The sequence below is a fragment of the Marmota monax genome, unplaced genomic scaffold (assembly GCF_021218885.2).
Source record: "Marmota monax isolate L192 unplaced genomic scaffold, Marmota_monax_Labrador192_F-V1.1 WCK01_AAM20220418_F8-fsc00041, whole genome shotgun sequence".
Classification (NCBI taxonomy): domain Eukaryota; kingdom Metazoa; phylum Chordata; class Mammalia; order Rodentia; family Sciuridae; genus Marmota; species Marmota monax.
Window position 1 is genome coordinate 17,738,423 of NW_026695238.1, and position 27,436 is coordinate 17,765,858.

General features: G+C 52.5%; 1 protein-coding gene across 3 annotated transcripts; it reads left to right on the forward strand.

Moving 5' to 3' along the window:
* Ackr3 (atypical chemokine receptor 3) lies at window positions 1-27,242 on the forward strand. Of its 3 annotated transcripts, none has more exons than XM_046439850.2 (2): window positions 1-147; window positions 25,356-27,242. In XM_046439850.2, the coding sequence occupies exon 2, from the start codon at window positions 25,377-25,379 to the stop codon at window positions 26,463-26,465; it is 1,089 nt and encodes a 362-aa protein (XP_046295806.1). In that variant the 5' UTR covers window positions 1-147; window positions 25,356-25,376; the 3' UTR covers window positions 26,466-27,242. The 3 variants fall into 3 exon arrangements, with proteins under 3 accessions (XP_046295806.1, XP_046295805.1, XP_046295804.1); XM_046439849.2 differs by lacking the exon at window positions 1-147 and adding an exon at window positions 15,990-16,139; XM_046439848.2 differs by lacking the exon at window positions 1-147 and adding an exon at window positions 22,341-22,693.
* Window positions 27,243-27,436: the final 194 nt, after the last annotated feature.

Sequence of the window (27,436 nt, forward strand, 5' to 3'; positions counted from 1 at the left end):
GGGGAGTCCCTGCACCTGCTAGTCGCTGTGCGAACTTGAAGGCTGCACTTGACAGTGTGGTGAAGAAACCAGGACTTCATGGCATGGAACCTGGGCTCGCGTCGCTATGGAGACGCCAAATGAAACCCCTGGGAATGCGCTTTACAGGTATATGGAAGAGTTCCTTGTATTGCACAAGTAGGAAGAGAAGCCGGGTTTGTTGATTAAGTTATTTGCATGGCTTGGTCTGTCGTTGAATTTCACATGCCTAAAATACACGGCAGCGTGGTGAGAACTGAAGACACCCAGGTTTGTAGGCTGTGAGAAAGGAAGCGAGGCTCTGGAGCAGCTGTTCTCTGGTTATTTTGCAGCCTGACTGAGGAGAGGGGTGTGCTCTGACCACAGTGAGTTCTGCTTCCTTTTCAGAGATTCAGGTCGTGTCTTATTGGAGAAAACAGAGGGCTGTGTTTTGTGGATTGTGAAGTACGTTGTATCATTATAAGAGAATTCTGCTTCTGGCTATTCTTGGTCTCATGAGTAACAGTTAGCTGTTGAGTTTGTGATATAAATATTGTTCTTTTACTTACTTGTAGGCAAAGTGGGTACTTTGATGACTGCCATGCCCTCGAGGAATCAGCCTCTTTCAGGGCTCCTGGACGGGTGACTTCTCAGGACTGGCCGCTGAGGCGTCTTCATGTCAGTGGTCAATGGGGCTCCCTTGCTGGTGCTCTCTGTCCATCTCTCTATGAGCAAGCCCATAATTATCTTACCGCATAGACATTTCTCCACTTAGAATTAAGTAAAACATGTCAGTTTGGGGTGGTTATAGTGACAAATTAGATTCAAGGACATCAGAGTGTCCTCTGAGAGTTGAATGATAAAATCAGTGGGCCAGCAGAAGTCCAGCCACTGTGGCCAGGGCCTCAGGCCTGCCAGAAGACCCTCCTGCCTGAAGTTTTACTCACCAGATGACAGGGTTGGGTGCCTGGGTGGTGGGGCCTCACAGAGCTACAGGGCCAGGGTTGGTGCCTGAGCCAGGAGATCGGGGACCCGGCCCAGGGCCAGAAGGACCGGCAGGCTGTGCCTTCCTGGGGAGCTGGTTTAAGTCCACTCCCTTGCTCTGAACCCAGGCAGTGAGGCTACCTTCTCACCTGGCTCCTCCCAGGGACCTCTACAGTGGGAGGAAGGGGATGGCCCTGGAGGCTATTGTCCTACAGTCTCTGTCCACTGGCCTCCTCCATAGGGGTCTGTCCCTAAAAGGGTTCCCTCTTGGTGGTCCAGAGTCTCTGGCTCTTGGTTCAGAGAACTAGAGGTTGGGGGAGAGTCTTGTTCTGCATTACCAGATGGCACCCCTCACCCTGGCCACACCCGCCCACTGTTACGACGGACCGTGGCAAAGCTGAGTCTAGAAAATGCAGAAAACCTATGAAACTGTACAGAGGAAATATAGATTGCCCTGAGCCTTGCTATGCAGAGATCAAGACCATGTGAAAACACTACTCTTTTTTTCTTTTTAATATATTTCAAATTGTACCGGGTAAAAGCGTAAGCACAGTTATTGAAGTCCAGGTCCTAAGTAAGAGACACCCTTTACAGAGGCCAGTTTTGTGCCCAGGTTGCCTGCATAGGTGTCTGTGTCCTTACACAAACACGGGGCCAGCTGTCGGGGTCTCCTTTTCTTGTCTTCTTTGTTGCAGATCAAGATTGTTCCTAGTGTCACTTTATTTCTTCCGAAGCCAAAGCTTCCAAGAAGTCCCCTTTAGGGAGGCTGGTGCTGATACCTGAAAAGGCCTTCACTGTGCACTCCGTCTTCACAGATAGCTGCGCCGGATTTGTGGTTCCAGGTGGACAGCATGGGACAGGCACTGCTGCCCAGGCCCATCTGCGTCGAGCGGGGGCCAGGTCTCCTTGCCAGTCCTAGTAGTGTCTACCTTCTCTCCAGGGCTGCTTCCCGGCTCTCGTCTCTGCCCTCGGGGCTCTGGAGTGTCTTCATGGTGCGTCCAGTGTAGGTCCACGCCGACCCACTTGGTGCTTATTTAATTGTGAGTGATTCTCAGCGGATGAGTTTCTTGCCAACTTGCTTGCTAAAAGCCCATTCACATCAATCCAAAAAGGCCATCTTACCATTTGGAATATAATTTATGGTGACAAGAAGGGCGTACATAATTAAGGCTGTTCTTAAAACTTTAATTTGAGCATCTTTGGGTAAAAAATTGGAGCAGTCTAATTAAAATCTTACTCACCTTCGTTCAACTTTGGAAGAAACCTGAGGGCTTTACTGTGCTGCTGAAAACCTGTGATTGACTTTCTTTCTCTGAAGGTGATGAGCAGCTCCTCTTTTCCCTGGTAAAATGGAGCTGAGGTGCTCTCCACCCAGCTCCCGATCAAGAACCCTGCCCCCAGCTCCAGCCAAGCAGGCTCCATGCAGTCAGCCTGTCCTTCCAGCTGGGAGCAGAGTGGGGTTAGGAAGGGGACGCCCACCCCAGACCCGTGTGGCCTAAGCCTGCCCATGGCCCTTGCCTGGGAGCCCTTGGTCACCCTTTCTGGGTGCTCCACCTGTTGCTGCCCAGCTAGCGGGGTGACCCCAGATGTTCTGGGTTCCTTAGTGCGCTGAGCTTGCGTCCTCTGGGCCCTGCACTCTGTGCTTCCAAAGAGCTCCTTCCATGAGGTGTCTTGACCAAGGGTGGGCTGGGCCACTGGGAGGGAGGTTGCCAGTACATCTCAAACCTTGCTAAGTTCCAGCACAGTGAGGTGTTCATTGTGGCTGCACCCTCCTCCCTTGGCTGCCCTTCTGGGTGTGACAACAGGAGGAGGGTCATGGCTCGTGGGAGGTTTGTCCTGCCCCACAGGCCACCAACCCCTCCACAGCTGGAAGGGGGCTGTGCTAGTAGGCTTTCCACTGCTGTGACCAAAACACCTAGAAGGAGCACTGTTTATTTTGGACTCACAGTTTCAGAGGTTCAGTCCGAGGTGGCCAGCTCCATAGCTCTGGGCCCAAAGTGAGGCAGAGCATCTTGGAGGAAGGGCCCAGCAGGGGAAAGTGTCTGCTCATGGCAGCCAAAGCCGAGAGCAAGATGACAGGGACAAAATCAGAACTCCAAAGGCATGCTCCAGTGACTGACCACCTCTGCCACACCTACCCACCTGCAGATATCACCTGTACCGTAACGATAGTCCTTTCAGATTCCCAACCCATCAAGTGGATTAATCCACTGGGTAGGCTTCAGCTTTTATCATATAATCATTTCAAGATGACACTTCACATCCAAACCATAAGGAGCAGTGACCACCAGTGGTGTCCCTTCCATGGCTGTGGCAGGTACAGGTGATCACAGTGCCTGGCATCCCCTGGGCAGTGCATTTGTGATGTGTGCACCGTCTAATTGGCTGTGGACTGTGTCTCAATCCACTTACTTCTACAGGACTAGTGGGTGAGCTGGGTTTTCAAATCATTGAATGCTCTAAATGACAAGGAAGTGTCCACCTCTCTAGTTTTCCTAATATCACTCATATAGTGACTGCTGGCTAAGGCTGGCTGCTGTGGACGGGGCACCTTCTGCCCAGGGTGCCCACTGGCCTTTGGACAGGAGCTCCTTAGATGCGGGTTAACAGAGGGCTCCAGCTCTGCTGTCTGTGGCCAAATGATAGCACCCCACACCTTTTGTCCCTGCGGTCTTGAGAGAGGCTGGCTGTCCCAGGCCAATCTGCACAGTAAAGGTAGAACGTGAGAAGAGGATGGCAGCCCTTTCCTTCCTGTATCTGGGGTGGGGTGGGCCTCTAATGCTGGAGCATAATGAAGATGCCCAGGGTCAGGTGGGGTCCCCTGCTGCCCACACACCAGCCAGGCCAGGGTGCTGTCTGTGAAGCTGGGCTGAGGAAAGTCCTTCGGCCTTCAGGGGTGCACTTAGGACTGGTGGGTGAACATTCTTAATGCCACAGGGCAGTGAAACGTGCTCACCGATGGCACCACCTTCCCGGGGGCCAGTGCTTGGGACACTGATCCACTTCACACCTGGTGAGTGCTCCAGGCAGAGCAGGCTGAGGGGAACTGGTAGCCCGAGTCCCGGCTGCTGGCCGTGTGGGTTTCCTGGGAGCAGGGAGCAGGTGCATCTGGGGCCTGAAGCTGACTTTGCACTGAAGAGCGAGTGACTCCCGGGCCTGGCCTCCTACCTGTGGCACAGCTGCAGTAATCCTCGGAGCTGTTACTGGGAGCTCTGGGGTGAGAGTGGATAAGCGATGCATCTGTATTATCGCTCTGCTCGTTTCATTGCTAAGGAACCCATTCCCTGTTGCCCACACACCTTGCAGCGAACACTGGAAGCAGGGCTTGTCCTTTCACTGACCACAGCCGGGAAGCCCGGCCTCTTCCTGGTTGCTTATTTCAAAGCGTCTACTTGAGTGCACATCCTTGATCCTGGGACAGTTCTCTTCCTAGGGGAGGATCTGCCTGTTTTTCTGCCTCAGTTGCCCCTCCCTCAGCACTGCAGGGTCTCTGACGTCCCCATCCACATGTGGGCAGGGCCAACACAGCAGGGCGGTGGCCTCTCAGCACTCAGGTGCTACACAGAGGCCTCGGCCAAGAAGTTGACTTCCTGTGCCTTGAGTCTTAGACCCGCCTGGCCACCGCAAGTCCCTTGCTTGGGCCTTAGGGAATCACAGGGAGACTCTGAGCCGCAGGTGGCCGTCCCAGACCAGCCTTTCACTACAGGAAGGATAGTGTTCCTGATGCACCAGGAAGAACTTGGAAAGCATTTCCCAGTGACACTTGAGGCACGCGGTGCTGCGATGTATGCAGAGTACTGAGGGTAACCTGGCGCCATGGAGCCATGCTGAGAGCCCAACCCCAAATGTGCACGGTCTCTGTGGGAAATGGGACCCAGGGAACAGCTGCTCGGACACTAGCTGACTCCATTGTACAAAAGGGCTGGTCTGGGCTCCTCACCTGCCCCCACCCCCTGCAGCAGAATGTAAGCTTCAGAGAGAGGTGGAGTGCAAGAGGCGCCCACAGCGAATGAGCTTGCTCTGCTGAGAATAACGTCAACCAGCATTGATTTATATTTGAGCCAAGACCTCCAAGACCTTGATCTCCTTGGTTTTCTGTTTCCTTAGTTCTCTGATCTTGCAGCTGGGACCCCTTACAAAGGACCCGGAGGGGCTGAGCCCCATCCTGCTCTGAGACAGCCCCGCCCTGGTCCAGGCAGATCAAGGGGCCCAGGGCCTGGGCTCACAGGCTAAGCCTCCCGTCGGGTAGGCTGCTGGTCCCACCCTGCCTCCTGACACGGAACCTTGTCCCTGCTCTGGCCTTGATGCCTCCCATTTTCACATCTGCATGTTAGTGAAGAAATGTGGCCTCTCCTTCAGAGCAGCCTTCTGCCTGGCTTTCCTGACTAATACCCGGATTCAGAGTTTTGACACTTTTGAAAGGAAGACTGGGCACTTCCCAGGGCAGACCAGGGCCGATCTTTTCGGATGCAAATGTGTATTGTGAGGTCCTGAAAAGAGATGTGAAAAGGGAGGAGACCTCCCTGCAAGGTCACTGGCCTGGGACTTGCCAGTGTGTCCTTAGCATCATGTGTGAGGGTGACTGGAGGGGACAAATCCTGGAAACAGAGAATGATCTGTCATCGGTCTAAAGCTCATCTCCTTAGTTTTGCATGTAAGAAATTTTGAAAAAATTAGTAAAATAACAGCTAAGGAAAACCATCAGCATAGTCCCCACCCCCAAGGAAAATCACCTTTGAGAGTTTGGGGGATGGTTTCCTCCTACTCTTTCCTCACTGCTTTAGTTTTTACAAGTTTTTATTAGATGCTGCAGTAAACAAGACAATTTCCCTTTTTCTTTTGTGGGGAGAATAATATTATTTGGAAAAGACAGTGAAAACTTGCAATTGTTAACATTTAGAAAATATTGATGGACCGCGACAACCCAATCAGAATCATGTGAGGAGTGTCTGCGTACAGAGGGTGTGTTCACAGAGACGTGTGTGAAGGAAACCAGGCAGAGGAGGAGCAGCACGTGGCCACAGAAGGGACCCAGGAAGGGTGGCAACCGGAGCCCAGAAGCAGCAGAGTTCGCAGTGGCCACATCTAAAGCAAGCCACCGCGACGTGTGGCTCGCCTGTGCTCACAGTCCTTCACGAGACTCCTCCACTTTGCTTGAGGCAGAAAAGAACGAGACACGGAGCTGCCAACAAAGAGCCAGAGAGAGAAAACGGTGCCGAGCTCAGCGCCCTCGGCCACAGCTGAGTTGGAAAAGGACCTGGCCTGGCCGCTGCTGGAAACAGACCCACACGTTCGCTGCCCGAGTCGCCGGCAGAGAAGCACAAAAGGAAACTCGCGTCCTCTGGAGGTTTGGGGCAGTTGCCTGGACCATGCGCAGCACCACTGAGGGTCAGAGGATGCAGGGCAGGGCCGAGTGGGCCCACAGGGCCTGTGGCCTGGAGCAGCTTGGTTTGCGAGTGTTGGAAGCAGTAAGGGAGGGGAGGTAAAGAGGGCAGAAAGCCATCCCATCACTGCCTGTGGGTCGTCTGGGGAACATTCCCTCCTCAGGGGCCTTGCTCAGAAAGGCTTTCCCACCTGCTGTCTGCACTGCGGTGGGCTCGGTGCAGGACACGGCTCACAAGCACGCGGCACCGTGGGGACCATGGTGGCCCTGGCTCAGCACCTTGCCTGGAACTGCACCTTCCTCTGTCCTGGGAAAGCAAGAGCAAGACTCAGTCCCTCAGCGGGGAGGGGTACCAACCCTCTGGACAGTTCACACGAATCACTGTCATGAAGCATGACTGAGCCAGCGCATCTAGACACTGGTCTCCAGATCAGGGGGGCGCGGGGAGGCCTGAGGAGGGAGGCCCATCCGAGAAGGCACCAGGAGACTGTGCCATTGAGACTGAGCTCGAGCACATCAGGTAGGAGAGACAGGCAGACAGCCACGTGAACAGGGGTGTTTGATCCCAGGAATTAGAGGGTTGGGCCTCTTTCCCCATGTGGTGGCTAAGTCCCCTCAGGAACAGGCTCCAAGTGTGGTCTGGAGTGTGAATGGAGCAGGACCATTTTCAACATATTTTGCCTCAATAAAAAAAAAAAAGCGAGTTGTAGAATACTCACAGCAAGTGACACTGTTTACGTAAACCTTTGAGTGTTCAAAGCCTAGCATGTGCAGTTTGTAGATCTCTGTAAAAGAGTCTCCCCAGCATCCAGAGGACAGTGGCTACCTCTGCAGGGAAGAGATGGGCAGGGTGAGGTGCTCTCACGGGTGCTCACCTCCTCTCTCAGAGTTTTTATTTCTGTAAGCAAAATATTCACGTGTTAAACTTTCTCAGTGGACACTCGGGGATACTTTATACGATTTGCTGTTCCTTGGGTTCAACATTTTTCATTCTTAGCTTTTGGTTTTTTAAGAAAAGGGGGAACGATCTTGAATAGGAAGTTCTGAGTGAAGCCTGGCTTTCTCTACTTTCCCTTCATTGTGAAGTCTGACAGAAAAGAATATTTTCTGATCTCTGACGGAGGCCGGGAAACTTCTGCCGGGAGAATGTACCAAAGCACACGGACCTAAGGAGACATCAGGGGTCAGAGCCAAGTCTCATTTCTCTGAAACTTTACCAACAGTCCTAAACTTCAATATAGAGGTTTCAGCTTCAAAACCAAAAAAAAAAAAAAAGATTCAGCTCAAAAATACCTAGATCCCGAAGACAAAGAATCAATGTCCGAGGATCTCTAATAAAGTCACTTCTGCTGATAGGGGCTGGGGATTTCAGGTTTACGGATCTGGTGGAGGCAGACATTCTATTTTCACTTGTGTGTGAAAGACCTCTAAAGAGCCTGAGTCGACAACGTGTGAGGTGAACTTAATGCGGGGCCCTCCTCCACTCCTTCTCCCTGTCCCTCCTGCCTTCTTACCTCCCTTTTTGTTTTGAAATAACCATAAACATATACAATTTCAAGTGAAGAAAAGAGACTTTTCCCTGAACCAGGGGACAGTGGTGGCCCACCTGACGCCCTCCCCAGCCCACGTCCTAGGCAGCTCTCACAAACACGCAGCCACCCAGACTGGGAAGGTTCCCAGCCCCACCCCAGCTTTGCCGCCTGTCTCTGTGCTGCTGTCTGCGGAGAAGGGCCCTGGGAGTCACAGGCTGCATCCAGGGGCCCTGTCTCCTCAGTGCTTTTCTGCCTGGCGCAGGCTCTCGGCCATCCCTTGACTTTCACGACCTGGACACATCTGAGCGTGACAGTCGGTGTGAGTGTGTCTGATGGTTCTCGTGATGAGATTTGAACCTCACACCTGTGGCGCGTGTTACAGAGGTGAGGGTGTGGACAGCGACCGTGCATACATCCCTCCTGGTGGTCATGCAATCCCTTGATGAAAGGGCTCTCAGATTCCTCCACTCTCTTCTCCTACACGGTCAACTGTTATTTTGAGGGGAGATATTTTGAATCTTCAGAAATATTTCATTCTTACTCAAAATTTAGTTTACTCTTATTCATGTGTTCTTGTGGCTTCCTGATTTGTTCAGTAAATTTTAATACGATTCTCTCATTATTGGTTTTTGCAGCTCATATTGCTCTTGATTTCACCAGGGGAGCTGGCTTGTTGGGATTGAGATATGAGGTGTCCCCCAAAACTTAAGTGTGAGACAATGAAAGACTGTCAGGGTAAAATGGTTAGATTTCAAGTGGATTAATCTACAGATGAGGATTAACTGGATGGTGACTGCAGGCAGGTGGGGTGTGGCTGGAAGAAGTGGGTCACTGACTGTGCCTTTGGGTATACATTCTGTTCCTGCTCCCTGGTTGCCATGTTCTGAGCTGCCCTCCTCCTCCAGGCCCTTCTGCCATGATGCTCTGCCTCACTGTGGGCACTTGGCTGACTGTGGACTGAACCTCTGAAATCATGAGGCCCAAATAAACTTTTCCTCCTCTCAGTTGTTCTTCTCAGGTCTTTTGATCACGGTGAGTAAAGCAAAACCATAGCTTCTGGGTCCTTCCGATCCATCCCCATCATTCTTGGAACACTTCCTTGTTTTCTGGTTCAGGAAGTTGGTCCAGGCTCAGTTTTCTCTTTCCCATTTCAGAATCTGCCTCTCTGAGGAGCAAGGTGGAAAAACGGTATGTGGATGCCGCGAGGTAGGTGCAAATTGTGCCCAATGCTATTGAGGTCCTGCGATTCCCAGGTTGTCCATTAGTCAGCTCCAGGACATGCGTATGAATGAATATACACACATGGACATTAAGATATCTGTTCATAGGTCTGCATGAAGTACAGGGGGTTGGCACTAATCCCTTGAACTCCAATCCCATGGATGGGGACGCGTTTCCTCCCTTTCCGTGTTGGTGGCTCTGTTCTCCACAGTGAGAGCCCTGGCCTCCGTTGACTTTATTGTAGCTGTGTTTTTAGTTCGCTGTTGCCACGGTATCACTGGGGACAAAGAGGCAGGCCTTCTCTCTCCCTGCTCAGAGGAAGCCACTGTCCTGGGGCTGCTTGGAGACTTGCTTCACCAGGGGTATTGCACAGTTCTACAAACCACAGATACTTGTTTTTGAGTACTTTCAAGTTTCACCTAAACGGTATTACTTTAGATGAACATTCTGCAACCAGCTTTTTAAAAATCAAGGCAAAAGTTTATTGAAAAGCTGTGTCTTAAGCCTACATTTCAACAGGCTCGCCCATGTCACCACCACCCTAGGGGACATGACATGTTCCCAACACTCCCAGAAATTCCTCTTCCACTCAGTCCCCATCCCCACAGATGACTGATTTCTCTTTTTTAAAATTATGTTATTTTTAAATGGTACATAAAATTAAAAACTACACACATCAATGAGGTACGACGTGATGGTTACAGTAGTGTTTAAATCAGGGTCAACTTATCTCTCTCCTCAAACATTTGTCATTTATTTGAGGTGAAAACATTCAAAATCCTTTCTTCAGACTTTTCCAAACCTACAGGACATAACTTCTATCTCCTCTCAAACTGGGACTTGTTGCCCATCCATCAAACTTTACCGCCCTCCTCCAGCGGCCCCAGCCTCTGGGACCACCCTTCTGCTCTCAACTTCCATGTGACCAGCTTTTAATATTCCACATAAAATAAAGTAAAATATAGAGGTTAAATATAGAAAAACACAACCCCACAGACTGATAATAGTACTGAGTGCCTTGAGCCACAAGCACGATTGATACCTCTCCATTTATCCTGGGCTGTCGTAGTCTCTGTTTTCAGTGTCTTTGGTGAAATTTATTTCCGTGTGTTTTCTGTTTTGTAGCCTATTGTAAAGGAGTTTTAAACTCATTTTCTGATCATTTGCTGCTGACACAGAAACACAAGGGCCTTTTCACATACTGACTCTGCATTCCGTTGCCTTTCCAAATCCACTCATTAGCTCTTGAAGGAGTTTTGTAGATCCATCAGGATTTTCTGCATAAATCACCAGTCAGCCGCTAACAGCAGTGGTTTTGCCTCTTTCTCTCCAGTTTATGCACATCTCGTTGTGCGAGCGGGAGTCTCTGGCACCATGAGAGGAGTGGTGAGAACAGGGGGCCTCGCTGCTCTCCAGGGTACAAGTCCAGCCTTCCCTTTCTACCATCAGGCATGCCATCAGCCATGAGAGTCCTGATCTGGCTTGAGTCAAATTCACACGTCCCATATCAAATCCGGGAAAATTAATCAAATAGAAATGATTGTATTCTTAGTGCACAGGGATTTCTCATTAGTTAACTTTGCATTTTTATCAAGTGCTTTATTAATTTTAGCAACATTGATTTTCAGATGTTGAAGCAAACTTGCATTTCCTTTAGTGTGTTGTGTAGATTGTTGCATTTGTTTTACATTTTTTTTTTAAGAGGACTCTTATGTCTATGTTCATGAAGAATACTGTCTGTAACGTTCTTTCCTAGTGATGTTGGTTTATTTTCAGTTGGCGCTCCTGCAGTCCTGCTGTAAAGGAGCTTGAGTGTTTCGATGCAGCGCGTACACTTTCTGGTTGAGTGTGTGTGCTGCAGTGACGTTGGGTCGCAGGGTGTGTGTGTGCTGGACTTGAGTACATCCTGACAAAGTGGTCCTGCCAATGTGTACACACCACCTGGTGAAGCGGTGCTGTTCCAAGTGTGGACCATGAGCTATAGGTTCATATGCAAGGAGGCAGGTCCGGAAGTTGTGTGTGCACCTTTAGAGCCCTTTATAGAAATGTGAACTTGCTGTGACACAGAGCAGTGGTCAGGCGGCCGGCTGGGCCTCCAGTGTGCAGGCTGGTTCAGAAGCTGTCACACTTGCACAAGGAGGCACACGTGGAATGTGCATCATGCTGGGCGAGCTCAGTGAATGGACATTTAAAAAGAAAAGGAGAAAGCTGGCCTCTGACCACATGGAGTTTGAGAAGCACTAGTGTGTGAAAATTCTGGTCGTTCACGTCCCTGTGGACAGTTTTCACTTCAGCTTTGCTGTTGGTACTGAGTCCCCAGGGACTAAGGAAGTTGTGGTCTCTGCCGCCTGAGTAGACTGTCTGAATATCCCTTTGTGTGAAGCACTTATCCAATCTTTACCCATTTCCAAAGTGTGTGTTTTAAGTTGTCCTGAGATATTTTGCTGCCAGCTCAATTCTAGGAGGAAGACAGTGGGTGAAATATGTAGAGCGGGGACAAACCCTGATTCCGCGGTGAGATTCTGAGTCTGTTCACTGAGATGGCATTCACAAGCATCCAGCATATGCCAAGAACAGTGTGGTGGGGACATGGCATTAAGTAGACAGCAGTGTTCCTGCCTGAGGGGATTTATGCTCTAGCAGTGGTAAACTGGTAACCTGGGGTGGTGATAAGTGCTGAGAAGAAATCAGACTAGTAAGACAGGACAGGCCGGCAGGGCACTGCAGCCAGTGTTAAAGGTTTTCCTAAAGCAATTACATCCAGGCCTGCATCAGAAGAATGAGAAGAACGCTGCCTGCAGCCGTCCCTGGGAGGAGCCTCCCAGGAGCCGAGGGTCTGGGTGTTGAAGAGCTCACCCTCACTTTGGCCATAACTGAGGCCTTAGGGGCGCAGAGGCTCCGGGACGCTGGCAGGCTGCTGTGAGCGCCCTCCACCCTGCTGTTTCTGTCCACCCCTCCTGCACTTTTCATGTGGGTGGGCGGCCTGCGCTTGGGTCAGTCACTAACTGTTGGGAGCCTGACCTCAGGTCACGGGAGCTGCCTGGCCCACATGGGTAGAGAGCGGAAAGTATCTAAGAGCCCAATTTCCCCAGTTTCCACCAGCAGCCCTCATGCAGTGGATGAAGGACCTAGGAGAAGGTACCCTCATCTCCCCGGCCTGGGCTGCAGAGAGCCATGGCATCACAGGCCGTGGAGACACTGAGCCAGAGCGCGAGCCCTGAGAGTCTTTCTCTCCCTTTCTTGCTAACTTCTAAGGGATTTCCTTCATAAATTAGACGGAACCCAGCCTTGGGCATGCTCAGTGCAGGCCTCCACTGAGCAACACCCTCAGCCCCTGATACACGCTGAACGATTTTTATCTTTGTTCCCCGGTGGTATCAGCAGCATGTGCTATGACCAGCCAACTCAGGTGTGCACGGCCACTCTCTGAGTCACCCTCGGGCAGCTCACTGCTCTCTTTGGGCCTTCATTTCCTTGTCACAAAAGTGCCACTATTTTTGTGAGGAGTAAATGAAAGACTGTGGGCTACACCCTTGGCAGAGACACGGCGGTGCTGCTGTGCTTAGCTGTGCTTTGAAGCCTCTCGCAGTCACCAGAGGCCATGAGCCTTGGGTCACGTTCTATTGCATTCCTTAAAAGTGTTCGGTGCCACTAGAGTCTGGGGATGACAGAGGTGGGAGGGGGGAAAACCAGCCCTTCTGGTACCTTGGAGTTGCCGACCCTTGTTTAATCCTGACAAGCTCCTGCAAGAACAGAATTCATCATTATTTAACTGTTAAAGAAGGGACCTAACCCTCTATGAGGCTGAGCAGCCTGAGGGGACATGCCGGTCAGCCAGGAGTCAGATCTGTCTGGACTGGGAACATGGGCCCCTGGAGGCTAGGGCTCTGACCTTACTTCTAAGTCCTCCTGCAGAAGGAGCTTGGTGTCACGGCTTCGGGGGCTGGGGCGGGGGGAGATGTCCAGTCTGGCTGGAAGGACCGCCATGCTGCATGTCTGGACAGTGAAGCTTCTTCCCAGGGTCAGCATTTCAGGCCTGGTTGATGCTGGTCCTTAGGTCAGGCACAGTTGAGCATCTATCTCTGGGGCCACATGTGCGGCCCATCATAACTGGGTGCGTCCAGCCTGTGCCTTACATGTCACAGCCCTGGGGCTCCAGGATACAGTCCTTTTAAGTGATCCAGATTCAGGCAGAAGGCTGGTGGTATCTCAGCTGCAGACCAAAGGATCCCTGAGAGCAGCAAACCCAGGTGCACTTAATAGACAGGGAAGGAGGCGGAGCTTAGCTGGGAACTCAGCAGGCACTCAGGAGAAGTGAGCACTGAGTGTTAGGTGCACTAGGACAACTCTGGGGACAATGTCTTCTTCCTGCCTTCTCAGTTTCCTGTGGTTGGTGACTAGACACATTCCTACCAAAACCAGGCATTAAATAGGACCTTACACTTGAGGTTACCAAAAGGCCCAGTAGCCACAAAACCAGAGTAAATACACCCAGTCCTGTCAAGGCTGGGACAGGATTTGGAAATCCAAAAACACACTCGAGGTCCCAGGGCAGGGAGGTCTTGGCTTTTCCCCAAGCATCATGGCTTGCTCACCTCTGATCTTCCCCGAGGACTTGTTCTGGGAACGAGGCAGGCTCAGGGTGCCAGCTTCCAGCCCAGCGCCTAGCCCCTCCTCACAGGGAGGGAGCCGGGTGCAGGACCAGCCTACCCCGCTTTCTGAAAGACTCCTGGGTCCTGGCCCGGACTTGGGGCGGGTGGAGCAGCTGGGTGGTGACTTGGAGGGCCTAATGCTGTCCAGTACTGCGACTAAGTGAGGGCCAGGGCTGGAGCTGGGTGAGGGACGAGACTGGAGTGGAGCGAGGCTGTGGCTGGAGCTGGTGCGGGGCGGGGCGGGGCTGCCGCGGGCTGTTGGGCGCTGGGTGCTGCGCGGTGCTGTGCGGTGCTGTGCGGTGCGGAAGCCTGCATTCTCATCCTGCGCGAGGGTGGGCCCAGACACCGGCATAAGTGAAGTGGGTTCACCATTTTTTAAGAACTATTTGCATTTTCCTTCCTCCTTGTTAGCAATGGCATGCATCCTGTCCTAGGTTTGTCGTCAGTGCAGCTGTTCTTTCGGCGAGAGCGCCTGGGTTCGGCGGATTCAAACCCTATCCTAGCGGTGCGCGCAGGCTGTCCAACCCCAAACGCTTTGCCTGAAGGATAGTCCGCAGTTAGAGCCAAGCCGCGCAGTCCCGGGAGGTCTGTGCGTTCCCACCAGGCTCAGAGCCTGGTCCCCTGGGTCGCACAGAGCAGAATGTTAGGAGCATTTCCCGGGGCGGGCCCAGGTCTCGCCTAAGCCCTGGATGTGAGTGGGCAGCTTTGCTACATCTCGGGAGCGGGGAGCAGCTGCGCTGGTCACGGCCCGCGTGGACGCGGCAGGGCGGGATTCCGTGGCCTCAGCCTGGCGCTGGCCTCCCGAAAGCAGGTGTGCGCTCCGCCCCCGCTGAGCCGGTCTGCCGCAGGTCAGGGGAAAAATGCGAAGCTTTTATCTAAACAAAATATTGCTTTTGTTAAGAGCTTTCTGCACACAGAAGCTTTCCAGCCACGTGACACTGACCTTCCACTCCCCCAGATTCAGCACTTTGCAGTCTGTTGTTATTTTTAGTAGATACATAAAAGAATCTCGAAAACTTTTAGCTCCGAAGAAAGCGTGCTTACAGACGGTGCCTCCACATACCGGTCCTCAACTGTTCTTAAAGGACTCCCGGAGAATCAGACAGCAGAGCGAAGGCCAGTACTGCACAGAACTGGCAGGACCAAGGGCAGTGAAGAGCGAGGTCTTGGAAAGTCCAGCAGTGGGGGCGGGGAGGGCGGTGGCCCAAGCCTGTAATTCCAGAGATTTGGGAGGTTGAGGCAGGAAGATCATAAGTTCAAAGCCAGTCTCAGCAACTTAGGGAGGCCCCGTAGCAAAAATTAAGAGGAAAAAAAAAAGCCGACTGGAGAGGCAGTTCAATGGTGAAGTACCCCTGGGTTCAGTCCCTAGGACCCGGATAAAAAGGAGAAGTTTGGGTCATAGACTTACAGGATCATGGATGGTTTTACTAAGTGGGGGTGTTAGAATAATGACATTGGAACACATTTTTAGGTTCCTCCGTGGACAGGACTTTAGCAATCTGTTTCTAGATAAGAATGTAGATTTTAATGATGATGATGATGATGATAATGAAGTGTTTGCTGGACTCACCAGAGAGAAGACATTATCAAAGCCATGGATTAGTCCTTAATATGTGTCTGGCACCGGGCAGACTGTGCAGAGCACTCTGGGAGAGTCTCAAGGATTTTACACCTAAAGAGCTTTACAAATAAATGTATAAAATATATTAAGATCTGTTATAAAAGTGCTTTCTTTCCCCCACTTTGAGTCATATGGTGCAGTACCAATTAGTTGCTCACATCAAAACTGAGACTTCTGTTTTGGAGGAATTAACAAAAGACAACACAGCCTTAATAAATCAACACCAAAGTTCATAAGTTCAGGGTGATTTGTCTTGGGAACAAAGTCTTCCCTAGAGCTAGAGGCATTCAAAGGAACTCTTGGCGTTAATGGGATTATTAAATATCTACCTGAGACCAGATAAATATTTGATGATTTTGCAAAGCCCTGGGATTCCTTTCAGTTTTTCTTCTGCTGACACTTCCCCCCATGGGGTCTAGACCTTGTGGTTCATTAGATTTTGCAAATGAAGGAAGGCTGGGGTTTCCCAAGAGTGTGCATGTGCAGGAAACCACACGGCAGAGGTTCACCAGAGGGGTGTGTGTGCTGTGTGTGTGTGTGTGTGTGTGCCTGCTTGCATGCCTGTGCGAGGGGGGCAGGGAGACGCAGGGGAAGCCGATGAGGGCTACAAAGCTGCCACCTAGAGGCGCCTTTCTGCAGCTTATATAACACAAGTCTGCAGCTCCTGAGCTCACAGTTCCTCAAAACTGCTCAACGCTGAGAGCAAGCTCACGGCCAGGAAGGCAAACCGGAGCCCAACCAGCCCCGAGGTAAGGGAGCCTGCTGAGAAAGGAAGAGGGACAGGCAGAGCTCTTGCCCTTAAGCTAAGAGGGCTTGTTGGCAGGACCCTTTCTGATTGCTGAGATGGGTGCCTGGGAGCCTGGTTTCTGGAAGTGCAGGCTGCACGTTGTTAACTCTGTGTTCAAAGTGCCTCTGCTGATTCGGGCTTCACCTCTAGCTATAAAAAGCGCAGGGCACTGGCGCCTGGCGATTTCTATGTGTATTTGTTGAATTGAGGAATCTGGTGTTTATTTGCTGCTGTGGGTACTTAAGCTCCAGTAGGAAGGGACCTTTGGGAGAAGGCATACTGTCCGTTCTGCTTGCCCAAAGTTGGCGTAGGGTTTACTTTGCACCACCGTTACCTGCTTTGCTTCTGATATATTGAGTGGGAACTAGAATTGGCTGTAATTTCGTAATTCCGGCAAGACAAACACTTTAAGGGGCAGCCTTAAGTGAACCAGAGGGCTGGGTTGAGAATCTCTGTGAATCCAGAATGTATTTGAACTCAACTCTTTGGGGGATTACCAGATCCTGAAGTCCGGAAGCTATAAATGGGAATGTTAAATACAACCCTGGTCTTCTTGTCTCTCAATTATATCCTTGCTAATCTAATTTAAGTATTTATTGTTCTCTTAGAAAGTGAAGTCCGACTTTGATGGGAAAAGAAAGCATCACACAAAAGTGTAGTGTTCGATAATTTACAGATATTCTTAAGGCAGAAGTGAATTTTGTTCCATTTTGTTAAGATGCATGTGAATTCCAGGGGTGGCTGAGGTCAGGAATGGGTGGTTAGCCAAGACTTGTAACTTCCAGGGAGAAGGAGAAGTTGTAAAAGTCAGACTGGCTGTCTCTCCCTGTCTCTCCTTCCCTCTCTCTCTCGCTCTCTCTCTCTCTTTCTTGCCATTCATTTGCTTACAACAGGATTAATTAGTTTCTCCAAAGTGGGAGTGGGCCTCCGTAAATGGTTTACAGCCCTTTGAAGGTATCTGGGGCAGTGACATCCCCTAAAACTTCAGCCTGCAGTCTGGCTGTGGCAACTTTCTTCTTTTCTTCTAAAACGCTGATGCCGCCTTTGTGTCCCTTTATTTATTCCAGGAAAATGTGGAGATCAAATAGGCATGCCCAGCCCGGGCAGGGAGGCTGTGGTTTCTGATTTCGGTGCTTGCACTTTCTGTGGATTTTCAGGGATGAGCTGCTGGTCTTCCTCCCTTCAGAACAGGAGCTTAGCCCAGATGCATAGGCTCTCTCTAGGGCGGAGCTGCACATGGGAGCTCTAGCTTGGAAACAATTTGCTCTTTTTTCCCTGTCTCTGCCATAAACACTTGAATCTGCGTACAACTGCTGAGCTTCAGCATAGCCTCCAGGAGCCCTGGTGGGGGAGGGGATGCAAAAGCCAGGGAAATTGAGGAACGGCCATGTGTTGCTGCTAGTCTTTTTTTTTTTTTTAAGAGCATGCATTGCAGCTGTAATTTTTAAAAAGCTCCAGAAAATTCCAAGGCAGCAGCTTCTGCTTAACTAGGTGAGGACTTTGGAGGTGAGTTTGCCCCATTTAACAGCAAGCATTTAACAGCAAGTCCTTGGAGAGTCGAGAAAGTATTATGATTTCTAATCAGGCCCAGAACAGGCCAAGTATAGGCTTTCTGGATGAAAGAAAGAAAGGGGGAAAAAAAAACAAAAAACCACCCTGCCCAGAACACCCTACTTCATCAGAACAGTGGCTTTTTGTGTGATGGTTTTGGGCAGAGCGCTCCTGTTTTCACGTCAACAGGAGGGAAGTGGTTGGAGTCACTCCGACCTGGGGCTAGAGGGCAGTCACTTTATAAACCGTAAGAGGAGAGAGCAGAGGGCTTCAAAGATTGCAGATCTTTAGGTTTTTTCTCAGTGATTTTGTGGAACATGAATGGAATTTGGGGCCTGAAGGCATTTGCACTTTTAAACCAGGCAACTAAGGGGCTTAGCTTACTCCTAGCAACCAGAATAGTATTAAAATGCTGTGCGGCTGGATCACGTGCATGCAGGTATAATAGAATGAAACCAAAACTCTGTCAGGTCTAGTGTTTTTTAATGTCCACACACACACACACACACACACACACAGACACACACACACGGCGAGCTCCAGGACATATATTCTCTATTATAAGGAAAGCAAAGAAAAGAGCAAGAGAGAGACCAGGATGTGCCTTAGAGGGTGTCCCTGATTTTAGTACTCGAGGGCTTTCTGCTGGGCATGCTCCATCTGATGAAGGTCCTTACAGAGAATCTACTAGTTTGGAATTACAAACCCTCCACCCCAACCCCCACCCAAAGACAAGAACAAAACAACCATTATTGCTTTGTTATAAAGTGACGGGGATGGCATAACTTCACGGTGACAGTTTTGTGGAACTTCAAGTGGGTTTGGAAGCAGACCTTATTTTGTCCCAGGATCTTAGAGGGTGGAGGGGCTGTGGCTATCGCAGGTGGCCTTGAGCCACTGCTGGCGGGGGGACAGATAAGGCATGGGCAGGGTGGACTGCGTTTCCAGGGCTATGTCAGGCAGATGGCTTCCTGTGTCACGGAGGCCTTTGAGGACGTCTTCCTTCGGTGTTACAGGAAGAGCCTGAGATTTCCCAGCTTCGCCCAGGGAAGCTCCTTGTGTCTCCTGAGAGCCCTCCTAGCCTGGCTGACCTCCCACTTGGTCCTAAGCTGGGTGGGAAGGAGATCTCTGATCACACTCGGCCAGCCCAGACGGCTGCCTTTGTCACCGGAGCCTCGGATCTGCTCTGCTGGGCACAGCTTTGCTCCCTGGGCAGCTGAGCACAATAGAGCAGATCGGATTTCTGGATGTGGCATTCATTTTATCCCCCGGTTACTTACAGTGGGTCGGGCGTCCCACGTGTTGATGTGAGTTTGCCGAGCACCCGGTGAACAGGCGGCCTGTGTCAGGATGGGCGTGGAGTCTTCCCTCTGCATTCAGTGTTCTTCCTTTCCTCATATTTACTACGTTTTGAGTTCACAAATAAATCAAAGCAGTTCCCTACTTGCATAAAATAAGGTCACTTGGGGTCGTGATGAAGGTGTCATAGGACCACACTGTCTTCCATGGAGTGGCCCTAGTGCAGACCGCTTCCCCTGCTGCCTGCCCTCAGGCCCAGCCACAGAGGCTGCAGGGCAGAGGCCTGCGGGTAGGAGGCCTGCAGGTTGGCGGTCAGTGTCCAGTGTCCCCTAGATTTAACCAGTTAAACAGTTAAACACAACAGCGCCAGTCGGCCGTGCAGAGAGATCTGATCCCAGTCCCTGGGTGTCTGTGCCCGCCTTGCCCTCAGTTTCCAGGTGCACACATGGCGGTGACAGGGACTGAAGGCCATGGTCAGCTCTTACGTTAGTACAACAATGAATTCCTCCAGGAAGTGCCCTTGCAGGGCACAGGTCATGAGTCACAGACAGATGCTACAGAGGCGACCTGGAGGCTCAGGTCCAGACAGGCTCCACCTTATCTGATCTGCCTCCTGCAGAGCTGAAGGGCCCTCCTCCCAGGTGCGTGCAGTGGCTGCTCTGCACCCAGCCACCAGGGTGCCCCTGCCAGGCCTGGGTATGAGTGTCACCTTCATCCTCTAAGCTGCTTCTGCCCCAAGCTGTGGCCTTGCTCAAGACCTTCTTGTGGCTACTGAAGAGTCAGGCCAGCCTGACCTCCTGCCCACCCTCAAAGACCACTCTCACCTCCTTCTCTCCTTTATGGAGAGTCTGCCTCAGCCAGGCTGGGCGACTCCCCTAAAGTTCAGAACCTGCCTGGGGCCCCCTGGGCTGCCACTCTGGAAGCCCCCCATGGGTCACTAGAGTGGGAGCACCTCCCCTGCTACAGGAGGTACCTGCCACCTTGCTTGGGCCTGGGGGTACAGTGCTGGTTTTGCACCTTCCTGACCTCCTCAGCTCTTGGCAGAGCATGGCGGGGACAGGGGGGGATGATCCCAGTTCCTCACCTTCACCTGCCCCAGAGCAGTGCCCTGCAGAGGCCTGCAGACCTCAGCGAGGCGAGGATTCAGAAGAGGCCTTCGGGAAACCTAGACCCAGTGCCGGCTGAGGTCACCAGCCTCGGGGGCATGATGACCACTGATCCACTTTGCTTGTGTGGCCATAGGATGACAAAGGAGACACGGTGGGAGGCACCAGGCTTGAGCAGGAACGCGGTGGGGTGGGGCATGGACTCCTGCGGGGTCCAGTGGGGAGAAGGTGGAGGAGCAGCGGCCAGGGCGTGGCCTCGGGGGATCCCCCCAGGCTGCGAGGGCCAGGGTGAGCTGTTGAAGGCATCCTGGGGAACATTAGCCAGACACCTGAACACTTGGCAGGCTCTTGAAGGAACTAACCAGGGTGAGGACACGCGGGCCTCAGAGCAAACCGCCACCCCGCGGGACTCTGAACTTGGAGACTTCTAATTCTGGCCTTGCCCAGAGTGCTGGGGTGAGCTCAGGCGAACCCTGTGGATGCAGCTAAATCCCTCAGGCTGCCCGCCATGGCTGGGGCGGCGCCAGGGATGTGCGGTCATGATAACAAACCTCGGAAACCAGAGGTGAGTCTCCCAGGAGCGTCCTCCTCCCAACACGGAGGACCTCCCGCACCACTTGGGACTGGGAGTGGTGGGTGGATAGTCCCTTTCCAGGCCCAGGGCCAGTGAGGAGGGGCAGGGGATGCCATGTCCAGCGCTGGCCCCCTCCTGTCATGGTGGACGTGGATGCCGGGTGAGTGCAGGTGGTGGGCAGGGTCTTCCCAGCAGTGACCCTGTGGACGGCACTGGGCAGGAGAGAAGCTCAGAAGTTAGGAAGGCAAACTGTGTTTATGGCTTTCTATTCTCAGTGGGTTCTCTGGGGTCTACAAAAATAGAACACGAGCCTTAATGGTTCTATGGGTCATTCCTCCCTCTGTTTAAATTTACGTAATTTTCTATGTCAAATTTCAAATAACACAGATGTTTATAGAGTAAAAACTACAGTCTTCCTTTGTCCCCTTTTTCTACCTTCCTGCCAGGGTCGCACTTACTGAAGACTCCTGTGCCCTTGATGGCATTTGCATTTGAAAATACACTTGAGTTTTGCTTTTTCTCCTACATCAAAGGGATAATGTTTACACTTTGCCTTTCACTAACAGCATGTTGTAACTCTCCCTGCTCATGAGAAACACTGTCCCTCCCTTTTTATAGCTGTATTATATTCCAGAGACTATGCCATAGTTTATTGAACGGTTCCTCTGTTGATAGAGATTTATGTGGTCTGCAATTTTTGCTAGTAAAAAAATTACTGCTTCAATAAACATTTTGTATGCACATTTGGGGAAATGTATTTCAAGATAAGAAATATGGTTCACATATAAAATTATAAAATCCTAGAATGGGAAACATCCTTTACTCTGAGCCCTTCGTCTCTTCTGGAACCTCTGTGCAGATGCTGTATAGCCGAAGCCCGTGAGGTGGGTCTCGCGCCTCCTTCACAGGCGCGGGCACAGAGCCCAGACAGAGGCAACACACAGATTTATATCCAAAATTTCTCTTGCTCTCTGGCCTCGAGCTGGCAGGAATGAGCTGTGGTTGGTCAGCAGCAGGCCAGTGCCTCGTCTGAGTGGGGTGGGGTCTCCTTCGGGCCTCCTGGTTGTCAGTGGACCCTGCTGCCAGCATAAATGGACCCATGGCTCCGTGAGGTCTGCGTGCGAGGAGTGCAGTGGCCCGTGGATCTGGGTGGCCTGCAGTGGCTCTTTCCCTAGGACCAGGCAGACCCTTGGCTTTGTGCAGGGCACTCCAGGAGTTGCAGCCCCTCTCCCTCCTGCCTCCGTGCTCTGGTCCCCTGGAGCTTTGTCCCAGGCTGTGGGAAAGCAGGGCCTGGCTGAGGCTCCTTTGCCTTCCATCTTCTGTTCCTGGCGAGGACTGAGAGTGGCCCTGCTGAGGCCGCCCTAGGCAGGCAGCTCTCTGCTCCAGGGGTGGACAGACTGACCGGGAGCGGCACTGGACAGAGTGTCCCCCCACCCCAGGTGCCCACAGTGGTCCCCATGATGCAGCAGGTCCTGTTCTGGAGAAGGGACTGTCGTGAGGTTTGGTTTTTGACTCTTTGTTGTCGATAGTTCCCACCTGAACCTGTGGAGCGTCTGATCCCGCCACGCTACTTGGTCGCCTTCTCCTGGGCTGGAGCCTTCTGCGGTGGGAGAAGGGGGTGGCCAGGGTGTGGGCCTCCGGCTCCTATGGCAGTTGGGTGCGTGTTGCTGCTCCTCAGGCCAGTTGGTGCCCAGTGACTGGTGGCTGGTCACCTGTGCTCAGGGCCAGTGGGAGCCTCCCTGTCTGCTCCTTGCTCCACCTTGGACGGCAGCCGTCTCTCATGCCACCCCACTTCTCCCACGTGGTGCCGCCCCACCCCTGAGGGGGGAGAGGGTGTGGCTGGAGGGTGGCATGCCTGTCCCAGGAAACTCCAGGCCGGAGGGCAGAGGCAGGAGCCAAAGGCTGGATCAGAGCCCCGAGCCTTCCCAGTGCCCGCCTCTGCTCTGGCCTGGAGGATACGGGGTTGGCAGCTGCCAGGTGCAGGGGGTGAGTTGGAGATGATTTGGGGGAGACTGAAGGGGCCTAGACGGACACTGCTCAGCCCCAGGAGGAGGCTCCTCTCGTCTGGGCCCCTGCCTGGGGCCGTTCTCCCTGGACTGTACCAGGGCCCAGTGTGGGTGCTCTGGAGGGCAAGGGAGGCAAGGCCAGAGAAGCATCCAGGTGTGAGAGTGGGGTCAGACCCAAGGGCAGGCTGTGAAGGGCTCAGGGTCCTTCCTTTCTTTGGGCTCTGGGATTTAAGGCTGTCCCTGCCAAGGCCCTGGGCTGTGCCAGTGGGGACAGAGAACGGGCTGAAGCCACTCCAGCAGAGCGCTCTCAGGTCCGGATGGCGGTGGGGCTCCTCTGCTTCCAGTGCGATGAGGACTGATGAGATTCGGGGGAGAAAATGCCTTAAACTCAGCTGTGCTGCAGATGCTCCGTTGTAAGGACATGGGAAGGAGGGGCAGGGCGCTGCCCAGGGTGGGCGCTCTGCCTGGAGCCACGAGGAAGAGCAGAGGTAGCGTCCATCTGGAGTCACAGGTGCAGGCTGGCAGGGTGAGGGCAGCCCAGGACACTTGGTGGCCAATGGAAGGTGGCAGGAGTAGCTTCGAGGAGTCTGGGGCTGGCTGGATGCTCTGAGGCCAGTCTGGGAGGCCAGGGCCCGACTTCTGGCAGCACCTCTGCAGCCCCATTGGGTCAGCGTCCTTTTGGAGTCCTTGAAGCTGTGTCTTAGGACAAGACAACGTCTCCTTGTTTGGGTTTGTCTGTCCTGACTCCATCTTGCCCTCTGTGGGTGCCCTCCTGTGCCTGGGGGTCACTGGGCTGTGGGGTCCTTCCTGGCTGCAGGGCCAGTGACCCACTCCATGGTGGAGCAGAGGGGAAGTGGCTGCCACAGAATGCCCAGACCTTCCAACAGCACAGAGGACACAGAGGCTGGGTTGGGAGGCCAGGTGGGGAGCGCACAACCACCTACGTCCCCTGCACCCACACGGGAGCCGCGGGGCCTGCCAGTCTCCCTGGGTGGCATTCAGGAGTGGGCTGCCTGCTGAGTTTGGAGGCTGTGGAGGGGCTTCTGGCAGGCAGCAGGTGTCCTCCATCCTTCAGGAACTGTCCACGCTTTCCTGAGGAGCGCCTAATCTAGGTGCGTGTTCTCTGCCGGCTCCTGGACCCTCTGGTGGGGGGGGTTGTTAGGCAGCCAGTGAGAACCAGTTTCCCAGTGGAGAAGAGCCGGGCGAGGTTTCGCCTTTCTGCTAAAGGGCAGAAGCTGATGGCTTCCCCTGGGCCAGTGGCAGGTGGCGGGTCATTGAGCATCTGCTACCTAGAGATTCCGGGTTAGGCCCTTTGTCCCTAAGGAAACGCTGAGGTGGGTGCTGCTGTCCTAGGGCAGCAGACACAGGCAGGGTAACCACGAGTTTTAAGTTGGACACTGCTGGGTGGAGGAGCCAGAATTCCCACCCGGAATGTCCCTGCTCTGGTTCTCAGACAGTTGGCAAGGCCACCCGACACGCACTGACCCTCTTCTAGGAGTTGCTATGGGTAACCCAGGGTCACTTTGTGAGCCTGACTCTTGGCCAGTCAGCCCCTGTGGCAGGTAACAGAACTGCCACCTACCTAGAAGGGACGAGTCAGGGCTGGTGTCCCTGGCTTATACTCCCCACCCACCTAGGACCACAGCCTTGACTTCAGGGCTGTCAAGGGACAGAAGGTCACTCAAAGACAGCTCCTGGCCACTATCACGGTATCTGTGGAGCGTCACCCCGGAACCGGGGCTACCTGTGGCCGAGCCCTCACTGGCTGAGAAGTGCTGACCGTGGAGCTTGCGGGCCTCAGGTCGGGTTAGCAGGAGAAGCTGGCAGATCGTCGGCTCTGCAGAAAGGCAGCAGGTGGTGGCCTCTGTGCCTCGGGTCTTGGCACACATTGCTCCTGAAGCAGTTGAACAAATAAAGGGAAACTACGCCAAGGCCAGGGCCTGAGGCAGCTGGTTGGTTGCCCTCAGCTGACATGGCATGGCCAGCCCTGAGCCTGTGGTTTTGGGGTGCATTTGGGCTGTGGGCATTGCACACATGCTGGCCAAGCTCCAAGTGGCCTCATGGCTGAAGCAAAGGGGCCCAAGATCTAGGTTTGCATATGAATTTTGCAAAAAGGTAATAAGCGCTAAGTCATGTTTTAAAGGCAAATTGGGTTGAGGATTTGAAATGCTTTCACCCAGACACCAAAGCGGGACGCTTGCAATTCAACATGGCAGGGGCAGACCCACCCTGCCATTCTTGGGAGACCTAGATAAAATAGCTCCGCCGTCTCCCGCTGAGAAGGAGTAGGCCTCCAGCACTGCAGTGGCCAGGCTCAGCAGCCTGACGTTTCTTTGGCCCTGAACCGTGTTGATTTCACACCCTGGGCACAGCCAGGCTGATGGTGTCTTGAGAACACAGCTGTGAAAAGATAGAAAACAAACACTGTGTCCGTCTTTGGGCACCGTGTGGACGAGACTCTGGGTGTTTGTTTATGTGACACAGTTCTCGTGCGGTTGTTTTCTTTTCTCCTTTCTTTGTGGGATACCTCAGAACTTGAGCAGAACTGCTGGGCCTTATCAGGACCCTGGAGCAGTGTTGGGACTGGAAGTGAGATTCTCTGATGAGTGATTTCTCCCTCCCATCTCTCCGGCTTGCTGTAGGTCCCTCTCACTCCCCCCACCATGGATCTGCATCTCTTTGACTACACGGAGCCAGGGAACTTCTCTGACATCAGCTGGCCATGCAACAGCAGCGACTGCATCCTGGTCGATACGGTGCAGTGCCCCGCCATGCCCCACAAAAGCATCCTGCTCTACACGCTCTCCTTTATTTACATTTTCATCTTCGTGACAGGCATGATTGCCAACTCTGTGGTGGTCTGGGTGAACATCCAGGCCAAGACCACAGGCTACGACACCCACTGCTACATCTTGAACCTGGCCATCGCGGACCTGTGGGTGGTCATCACCATCCCGGTCTGGGTGGTCAGCCTGGTGCAGCACAACCAGTGGCCCATGGGCGAGCTCACCTGCAAGGTCACGCACCTCATCTTCTCTATCAACCTCTTTGGCAGCATCTTCTTCCTCACGTGCATGAGCGTCGACCGCTACCTCTCCATCACCTACTTCACCAGCACCTCCAGCCGCAGGAAGAAGATGGTGCGCCGCATCGTGTGCGTCCTGGTGTGGCTGCTGGCCTTCTGCGTGTCTCTGCCCGACACCTACTACCTGAAGACCGTCACGTCTGCTTCCAACAACGAGACCTACTGCCGGTCCTTCTACCCCGAGCACAGCATCAAGGAGTGGCTGATCGGCATGGAGCTGGTCTCTGTTGTCTTGGGCTTTGCCGTCCCCTTCTCCATCATCGCTGTCTTCTACTTCCTGCTTGCCAGGGCCATCTCGGCGTCCGGCGACCAGGAGAAGCACAGTAGCCGGAAGATCATCTTCTCCTACGTGGTGGTCTTCCTCGTGTGCTGGCTCCCCTACCACGTGGTGGTGCTGCTGGACATCTTCTCCATCCTGCACTACCTCCCCTTCACCTGCCAGCTGGAGAACGCGCTCTTCACGGCGCTGCACGTCACGCAGTGCCTGTCCCTGGTGCACTGCTGCGTCAACCCCGTGCTCTACAGCTTCATCAACCGCAACTACAGGTACGAGCTCATGAAGGCCTTCATTTTCAAGTACTCCGCCAAAACAGGCCTCACCAAGCTCATCGACGCCTCCAGAGCGTCAGACACAGAGTACTCTGCGCTGGAGCAAAGCACCAAATGACCCACCATGCAGAGCCTGGGACAGGGAGCTTGTGAACGTGGCCTTGGGCCGCATGGTTTCCATAGGAGAGCAAGGGAGCTTTGGGTCTTGATGCCCAAGTGACATGAAGAGGAGAAGGCGTGACATTGTGCATCTTCCTCTGTCCACGCCAGTGCAGTTGTCGCCTGGCTGTGCACTCTGACGCTTTGGCAAAGGCAGAACTGAGCCGTGTAGCCAGCGCTGTGTGCCAGCCAGCTTCAGGACAGGCTTGCCTGGACGTCTGTACATAGAACCTCCTGGGCTTCCTGAAACTTTTATATGGTGATTTGTATTTAAGTTTTAAGGCTTTATTTTCTCACTATTGGCGTACTTTATAAATGTATTTGAAAGTTAAATATATTTTAAATATTGTATGGGAGGTATAATGCTGACATACTCAGATTGATGTAGTATTAAGATTTAGTTTGACTTCAGTTGTGACTAAGGATGACATTAATTGTTAGCTGATTTAAAATTTTATATATATATATATAAATATATATGAATATATAAAAATATATGCCAGTCTTGGCCAAAATGTTTTATTTACAATAGTTTTATTTCTGTGTGGTGTGTTGTACCAGCACAGGATATGGAACAGAAACTGCTCCGTAAGGCAGTTTGGACGTTAATACTATTGCAGAGTTACATTTAAAACAAAAGAAGACCGTTCCAGGCTGCAAAACCTGTGCACAAAATGAACAGAGTTCTCTTAATTTGTAAGTTATTTTTTTTAATAAAGAATTTTGTTTCCTAAAAGTGCCTCTGAACCTCATTTGTGAAAGCGTGCTTGCATTAGGTAGCATTCATGGTGATGCTCTGTGGACGCACGTGGCACATGCAGGCCCACCGAGTAAGTATAAAGAGAACTGCCACCGAGCCAACCCGAGGGTTAGTGGGTGCATGACATGAAAGGCACAGATTCAAGGTGCTGAGTATTTTAGAAGCTCTTC